An 8,640-nucleotide genomic window follows, 5' to 3' on the forward strand; every position below is an offset into this window, starting at 1 on the left:
ATTGTTCCTTGCTGACCGGACTTCTCCTTTAATACAAAAATAAATCTTTATATTTATAGAACTATATCATGTCTTCTAACTCTTAGATTGCAGGTAGATGCAAACATTGTGACGTCATCAATTCATCTGGCTATTCAGAGCTGTTTGGATGAAGCTGCATTATGACAGGAAGTAAACTTCCTTAAATACAAAATAAACTTTAGGAAAAAAAGCTTTTAAAACATTTAGTTCCACTTTCATCCTCTCCAGCCTGGTCAGGAGACGACCTCTGGTTACCATGGTGACAGACCCCTCCAGGTAACTACAGTTTTATATGATGGTGCGTTCAAGGACCCGTCAATCCCGCGCGCGGCTCCGCTAACATCGGCCTACCTGGTGGAACACCCGCGGCCTGCGGAGCTCCCCAGCCGGCTCCGGGTTCTCTCTGCTCGGACTCCTCGTACAGCGGTGTCCGCTCCCCGGGGTGCAGGTTCCGGCTCCCCGGGATGTCCGGCGGGGTGGTGACCCACTGGTGATGCTGCAGGTCCCCAGCGGACCCGGGCCCCCGGGGCGGGTAGCCCGCTCCGTACGGGTCGTCGCGGCCGCGGAACCCGAACCCGTCGAAGCTGTCTGGCCTTCTGGAGGCCATGGGGAGGAGAGGACCGAGAGAGCGCCGCGGATCAGTGAGCGGAGGCGGGCATGGAGCAGAGCCAGCAGCTGGTGGGGAATCAGGAACCGGAATGACAGAGAAGCTCAAGGACCCGCTGGACCGAACCGACCTGACCCGCTGCAAAACAGACAGCTGGACCCGGAAACACACTGTCAGTGCACTTCCGGTAGCTGGTGGACGCAGTGCTGCCCCCTGCTGTCAGGCAGAGATAAACTGTTCTGCTGGGTTTGGTCTCAGCGGGTTAACAGCTGCTGTTCAGAGGAGTTTTCATGCTTTTACTCCAGTATAAAACATGATGTTTAAAAACACCTTTTTAGAAGTTAAAGTATCAACTTCAGCTTTTTACTCCAGTAAATACGGAAGGGCCACTGGAAAAAAAAAAAAAAAGTTAACCGATTTTAACATTTTATTTCAATTAAGAATTGGAAAAAAGTCAGAATTCTGACTTTAATCTCTGAATTCTGACTTTTTTTCTCAGAATTCTGACTTTAATCTCTGAATTCTGACTTTTTTTCCTCAGAATTCTGACATTAATCTCAGAATTTTGGATCTTAATGTAGATGGGCACCATGAAGGAAGAGATGTGGAGCACTNAACTGTTCTGCTGGGTTTGGTCTCAGCAGGTTAACAGCTGCTGTTCACAGGAGTTTTCATGTTTTTACTCCAGTATAAAACATGATGTTTAAAAAACACCTTTTTAGAAGTTAAAGTATCAGCTTTTTACGGAAGAGGAATAGGGCCACTGGAAAAAAAAAAAAGTTTACTGATTTTAACATTTTATTTCAATTTAGTATTGGAAAAAAGTCAGAATTCTGACTTTAATCTCTGAATTCTGACTTTTTTTCTCAGAATTCTGACTTTTTTCCAACTTTAATCTCAGAATTCTGATTTTTTTCTCAGAATTCTGACTTTAATCTCAGAGTTTTTGATTTTAATGTAGATGGGCACCATGAAGGCAGAGATGTGGAGCACTCAGCTTCACTGACAATGATGTGAGTTGTTTGAGGTGGCCAGTGACACATTGGTGGAAAATGACAGAATTAGGCAACTTTTTACGTGCCCGAGGGGTCCCCTCATTAATGGAGGAGCAGAAGGTCATTAAAACAAGAGAGCTAGTCTCTAAAACAGACATGGCTATGGCTTGATGCTAACATGTTTGTTAGCTGTCAGAATTCTGAGATTAAAGTCAGAATTCTGACTTTTTTCCCAAACTAAACTGAAATGAAATTAAAAAATCAGTTAACTTATTTTTTTTCAGTGGCCCTAATCCTCTTCCGTGTGTAAAAGTGTAAAAGTTCAATTTTTAAAACTACTTAAAGTATAAAAGTAATGCTGGAAAAAATGTTAAGGACAGAAGCTTTAAACCTTATACTGGTTTTGTACCCTATTAAAGAAACATTCTGGGTGATAACTTCCTTAGACTTCATTTTCTTAAGTTTATAACTAATGAAAACAGTAACATTTAACTTTGCATCATCTTGAAAAACTATTTATTTTGGTATGTGGTGAACAACAAGTTGGGGCAGCACCGAGTCCAACCACAAAAATGGTTTTATTTTTTTTTTAAATGCCAACAGGCCATAATGAAAACAAGCTTAAATGAAACAAAACTAATGTGTCTATTTTTAAAATATAAGGAGAAAAAGAATAAAAAGTTGTCTAAAAAAAAATCATTAATCCAGTAAAGTATTGGTAGCCAAAATTTCTACTCAAGTAAAGTAACAGTATTTGTACTTTACTTCTGCTTTGAGCTCATGAAAAAAAACAAAAAACAATTATTTGTTTTTATCAAACCATCATTTATCTCTGAATTTGTTCCGTTTATAAAATGTTCCTCAGTGGATCAGCTGATGCTACCATGAAGAGCCTAATTACCTCGAAATCCCGCTGCACTCCGGACCTCCTGCTCAAAGCAAAGCCTGCAGCCTCCGCTGTTCCTCCTGTCTTGATCCGCTCCGATTTCCCCAGAGGTCAAGGAGAGCATGCGCCATATTATTCAATTCAAAGCAGCAAAACATGCAGAAATTAACCAGGGTTTCCGCGGGTCATTAAAATTCATTAAAAGCCATTACATTTTTTATTTTTTTTAAAATTAAGTCCTTAATTGGCACTAAAATTCATTAAATGTGATATCTTGGCATTTGAAATGCTTTATTAAAATTTTTTTTTATAAAAACTATTTCGTCAGATATATCGTGATTAATTTGAACGGAACTGCTTCCGGTTGATCATAAAGCCGTAAGTTTGGAAAAGAAGCTTTAGCCGGAGAAAAAGCTGAAGAATGGGGAAAATGCTAATTTCAACTAAAGTGGCGGGAAAACAAGGAATTCGGAACATGGCTGCAGCCTTTCCACGGTAAAGATGCTGGAATTTGCTGTGTTACATTAATATCTATATATTTATACATACAAGAGTCATGGAACAGCTCCTTCATATTTCATGTACACTAATAACTTGTGTACATGGTACTTGTTGATGGCATTAAATTAGAGTGACTCATTTCTGAATGAACCCTGTGAACGCTTAATTTAATATGACATATTAAAAAAATCCCCATCATCATCCAGCAGATGTTCGGTTTCTGCCCAAATATTTTCTTTCTGTTGTGGATTTTTCTAACAGGGTTTAACTAGGATAATACATGTTTTGGAAGAACTGTTTTTTTCTCTGCTTCTAAACTCAGCATCTCTTCATCCATATACAAGATAAGAAGTTTGTTTTGAAGTTGTGAGAGTCACTCTTAGAAGTTTTGACTGGATTTGATTAAACCTTTAAGCCTCTCAGGATAAAACACAAATTTTGATCATAATGAGAAATCTGCTTCCTGGTCTGATGAAGCACCAATGGTTTGCTTCCAATCATTTAATTAACGATCTTAGTTTTTAAGAACATATAAGAATTATGCTCTAATATCTAGATACCGATCTGTTGTTACTATATTTTCATTTGACAAACCGGATCTCCTCGTCGTTCTTTTTCCTGTTTGGTGCGATTGCAATAGTACTGGTTCAGTCGCTTTAAGTTGCGACTCCCATGAGCTGACCAGATCATTTAAAGATCCTGTTCAGTCAGATCCTTTGTTTTAGGGGCAAATAAGGCTGCTGACCTGCTAATCACCTGGATCTACTTCCTGGTCAGGAAGGTCCTGCATAAGAACAGGATGGATCTTTGAAATATCCATTAACAGATTTTTTTCCCCTTATGTTGGCTTTTCAAATTAATTTGCTCTGCTGTCCTACTGCGGGTCAAACCATCCACCAACTGTGAGCAGATTCTGTTCTTTGACTGTTTTTCAACTGCAAATCTGCTATCTATGGTTTTTTAATCTGTTTTTATAATTCAATGTTTTTAAACCTGATTAAAGCTGTTGGTTTTACTGAGCAATGTTGAAACAGGGAGACAGATTCTGCTTTCACATAAACTTTATTCATATGATTCCAGCATCAGATACATTTAAATTAATTTCAGACATCAGAGTAAAAGTTTTCCTTCACAACTTTTAACGTCAAACTGAGACAACACCACTGTATCCTCACTGTATCCTCGACAGCTGATATGGGTGGCACTGAACCTGCTGACATCCAAACACGAATAGGTGAAGTTCTGATTCAAAAAGCTCCGATCAGTAAAAACAAATCGATAACAAAGATTTGAATGATTATAAAGAGCTGCTTGTTTATGACAGATAGAAAAGACCTCACATTCATCTACACAGTTTATTAGCAACAGGTCGTCTCAGTTTTAGTGTTTTTAAGCTGGAGTTCCTCCATCGTTGGGGGCTTGTCCGGGATCCACATTTTCCTTCATTCAGTGAAAAAACGGACAGCCGGAGGCTCCCTGAACAGAACTAAGGCCTTATTGTAACTGAAGAACATGATTTTGGTCAGAATAATGAAGAAACCACAAATGTAATCCATCCCTGCAATCTCATTGGTCCACATATTAACTCCACCGATCCCAGTGTCAGCAGATCAAAAATAATTAAAACCCAACAACTCTTAACAGTTGGTGGCTAAAGCTACAACACTGAGGCTTTTTCCGTATGATGACGAAAGGCAGCATGGGCGTTGTCACAGTAAGGCAGTGGGCGGCGGCTTTAAGGCCGATGGCGGCGTCAGACAAGCTAACGATCAGAACTGTTCACCCCGACTGCCGGACTTTACCGCAACAGAAAAACTATTAGAATAAATGATTTCTGTGATCATTTTCTTTATATACATATATCATGTAAAAAAATTTACTGGATTTTTTTTCCCTCTCGGAACAAACAAAAGAAAGTTTATTGTGAAAAATGTAAACAGGAAATAAAATTAGAGTAAAATGCTTCAATATGTTTTCCTGTTATAAAATCGGTTTACTGAGTGAAGCTAATCTATAGGTCCCTCATTCGCTCTCCGAGGACCAAAGTATTGATCATGTCCTGTTTGGTGATTACTGGCTCCACTAATAAGCTACTGACTAAGAGCCATTTTTGAGAAACGCTCTTATGGCACTAAAAAAACAACAAAAAAAGAAGGAATCCTGAGGTGATCTAGGCTCTGATTGGCTGGCCTTTATCACCTGCGTGACATTAAATTTAAGAAGGAAAACCCCAACAACGAGGGCTCTCCATCCTCCAGGATTAGTCGCTAACCTACAGTATGACGAGATGTTACCATGGTGACCGGTACAGAGGTAACCTTGAAGCTAAGTGTGGCGGTTTGTTAGTGACAGTGCTCCGTAATGTCCACCACCACTGCCTTCTGCCAGCTGAACAGGAAGTAGCCCATGCCGGCGCCGACTGCCACGGCGATGCACAGGTACGCGTTGTAGGTCATGAAGACAAGCATCAGGACATAGCTGACCACCACCTGGATGATGTGTAGGAAAGTCTGCAGGAAGTGGGCGGGGCTTAGCATCCTTTGCCTGAGGACGAAAGAAAGGCCGTCAGTTTGTGCTAAAACTTTTATTCATGAGGAAGTGAAACTTTAAAACCTTCCAGAGAGCCATCAGCTTAGTTCGAGCCTGACATAAACCGACCACACGTTAAGCCCCACCTTCTAACACCCTGTCAGGACTAAACCCGTCTAAACTGTTCCCTGTTAGTTAATAATAACCATCGCCAGAACTCCTGAGGAAATATCCAGAGAGAAAGCAGCAGCTGCAGGAAGAAAGGTAAAGTTAGCAATGCTAAGAGCAGGGCGCCCCCTACAGGCCCAAACAGAAGCCCTCCACCTCGAACCCGTCTGCGCTCATTGGGGCATCCCAGACCCAAACCCGCCTAAGTTACCTGCAAAGCGATCCAAAGAAGACGGACTCTGCCCCTTCTGGACAGTTGCTGACAGGAAACATCACAAGGTCACATCATAACAAACTCCGCCTCCAAGCTAAGCGCGTCGCGGCTGGCGCTACTTCATCTGCATACATGTGCATGGAGACCTACCCGACTGTCTTGTGCGTTTCCATCAGCATCGTCCCGTCGGCGCCAGGTAGCGGCATGGAGTTGTAGCGCACGTTAACCTGACTGCGACGCAGGAGGATCTCCCGACCGATCTTCAGCCCCTCGTAGAGAATAGCCAATAGGAACACACCTATACAGGCGCCAACCATCTCTGATTGGATGGCAGGGTAACAGATGGTTAACAGGCAGGTCAGGGGACGTGTTACTTAAGGCGTGCCGTCCTGCGGCGCCTACCTCCGGGTGTGTTGATGACCAGCCCGGTGAACAGCAGCTCCACATTTTTGTAGCCGAAGTAGAAGGTCATCGCCTGGGCAACCAAAAGGAAAATGTTATGACATCATGTCCGATGTTGGGTCAAACGGAGACGAATGCTTCGCTCACCATCATGTGTCCCGTATGTCCTCCGTTGTCCCCTCCTCCGTGGTCGTGTCCGGTGGTGGTTGCCATGGTGGGATGAACGTGCTCCATGGTGCTGTGGTTCATGTGGTTCATGTGGTTCATGTGGCCAGAGTGGTCCATGGCTGCTAGAGAGAAAAAAAACAGAGTCAGAGGGAGGCGGGAAAAGCTATTAGATGTGGCGCCGCCAGCTGACGGAGTTGGGGTACTGCGCTCCTCACACAGAGTTCTGTCAGAGCGAGAAGTTCCAGATCTAAAGCTCAAGTTAAATCATCGTCATGGCGACTGGGCTGCTGCACCGAACAGATCCGACAAACTCCCCGTCCTCGCACCAGAACCGCCCACCGAACCGGACGCTCGCTCTCTGACGCTCGCTCGTCCACAGACTGCCAGAGACTGACATCACAACGCCCAATAAGCTCAACCGGGAGCCGTAACCGTAGTAACGGCCTGACATCACAGGGCAGAGCCCCTGCTCTAATCCGATTGGCCGCCAAGCCCCGAGGCTACAGCAGACAGAAGCGACCAATCAGAGTTCTACAAATCAGATCCTAACGTCGTTAACATTAACAGGAAGGTCAGGGGTTGCCGTCGGCAACACTTACTGCCCGCTTCCTGTCTGAAGCAGAGTCTCTGTTTATGTCTGACACAGACCAGGCCCGGCCCAGAACCCAGAAGTCACGTCAGTTACCCTTAAAGGCTTCAGGAACATTTTAAATCCTAAAAAATTAAATAAATATGATTCAGAAAAAGGAGATATGAGCAATAATCTGTTATTTTGGTAAAGAGAAATAAGAAACAGTAATGTGAGGAACTAAAGGGATGTTTTCAGATGGAACATGGTGTAACGTCACACACTGTCCCTCTGGGTTGTTCTCCAGTCTTGTGTTAAAAAGCCAGGCTGGTGTTCAGTCAGACCAGCCCACCTACAGTCAATACGCTTGGCAAGACGTCAGGTTAGTGTTTATCCCTTTAGTTTCTTATGAAAAATAGACTTTAAAATACCCGAACGGGCCTGTATCCCTTTAGACATGTAAAAAAAAAAAAACAATTTAATGTCAGATCACCATACGCTTCAAAAAACACCAAAAAGTAAGTAATTCAATTGTTTTTTGTAGTGTTTTTGTGAGTTCCTCCTCATGTTGATTCAGTTTTCTTTTACATAGTAAACACTAAGTGTCTGTTTCCAGCCGCTTCAGCTGTTATCATCCCAATAAATTACCGTTATTAGCGGCTATCAGTCCCATAGAATGGCTTCACATTATGCCAGTGGGTTGTTTTCATCGAGTGAATCCTAATCTTAAAGTAATTCCTTTCTCCCTGCGAAAATAAACTATTTATGTGTAATCTGAACATAATTGCTGTTTGTTTGTTTATTTATTTGAGCAATTTGAGTAAAATAAAATAAAAACTAAACAGGCATAGTTTGCACCCTATTCTCTGTGAAAACATGCCGATCATTCTTTAATAAGATCCTCATCAAACGGACACGCAATGATTGTTTTAAACACCTAATGTGTCTAACGGACCTAATGAATTATATTTTTACTATTTGCTCAAAACTATGACAAAAATCGGACTCAGTCAGGAAATAAATCAACTTGATTGGCTGTAATGAGAGCGGAGACAGAGGAAACTCTGAGTTTAGCGACCAGGTTAGCTCTGAGGGGATTAATGCTACGATGACTGAAACAGAGGATCAGGAAACTCTGTGAAACGGAAATGTCAATAGTTTACCTTATTTTAGGTTTAGAAATCTTAAAAGAGTTTTCAGAAAACCCACTTCTTGAATCTGACCCCTGCTCTTATGGAGAGAATTTTGTTCAATTATTCTTGCAAAGAATAGGCTTTATAAATGGAAATTTTAATAATAATAATTTGTATAAAACTTTTGAAAAACCTTAACAGGGATTAGCAACCTTAATGATGTAGGATAATAGTGAGGCATCGAAAATCAGCTAACATCTGCTGTTTTAAGAGCTGGTGAGTAAAATGGCCTTATGTCAGAGGGTAAAGCAAGATTAAATATTTGACTGTGCCTTTTACCGGCCTACGGAAGAGGATTAGGGCCACTGGAAAAAATAAAAAAAGTTAACTGATTTTTATTTTATTTTATTTCAGTTTAATATGGTAAAAAAGTCAGAATTCTGACTTT

The 8,640-nt window shown here is 41.8% G+C and overlaps 2 protein-coding genes across 4 annotated transcripts in view; both read right to left on the reverse strand.

Annotated features, from left to right (window-relative positions):
• The window catches only part of slc25a46 (solute carrier family 25 member 46), a 12,724-nt gene extending 11,925 nt beyond the window's left edge, over window positions 1-799 (reverse strand). Inside the window, exon 1 of the mRNA XM_015395467.1 lies at window positions 373-799. Coding sequence (XP_015250953.1) covers window positions 373-628 — 256 coding nt within the window. The 5' untranslated portion in view covers window positions 629-799. The remainder of the gene's footprint in view (window positions 1-372) is intronic.
• Window positions 800-4,201: 3,402 nt separating this feature from the next.
• Window positions 4,202-8,640, reverse strand: part of slc31a1 (solute carrier family 31 (copper transporter), member 1) — a 17,459-nt gene continuing 13,020 nt past the window's right edge. Inside the window, exons 2-6 of one of the 3 annotated variants that reach the window (XM_015395464.1) lie at window positions 6,471-6,613; window positions 6,324-6,396; window positions 6,072-6,240; window positions 5,919-5,966; window positions 4,202-5,554 (exon numbers count right to left, since the gene is read on the reverse strand). In XM_015395464.1, coding sequence (XP_015250950.1) covers window positions 5,353-5,554; window positions 5,919-5,966; window positions 6,072-6,240; window positions 6,324-6,396; window positions 6,471-6,608 — 630 coding nt within the window. In that variant the 5' untranslated portion in view covers window positions 6,609-6,613 and the 3' untranslated portion in view covers window positions 4,202-5,352. The remainder of the gene's footprint in view (window positions 5,555-5,918; window positions 5,967-6,071; window positions 6,241-6,323; window positions 6,397-6,470; window positions 6,614-8,640) is intronic. The other 2 variants (XM_015395463.1, XM_015395465.1) reach the window with 2 other exon arrangements.

This window comes from Cyprinodon variegatus, unplaced genomic scaffold, assembly GCF_000732505.1.
Source record: "Cyprinodon variegatus isolate N-32 unplaced genomic scaffold, C_variegatus-1.0 Scaffold743, whole genome shotgun sequence".
NCBI classification, from domain to species: Eukaryota; Metazoa; Chordata; class Actinopteri; order Cyprinodontiformes; family Cyprinodontidae; genus Cyprinodon; species Cyprinodon variegatus.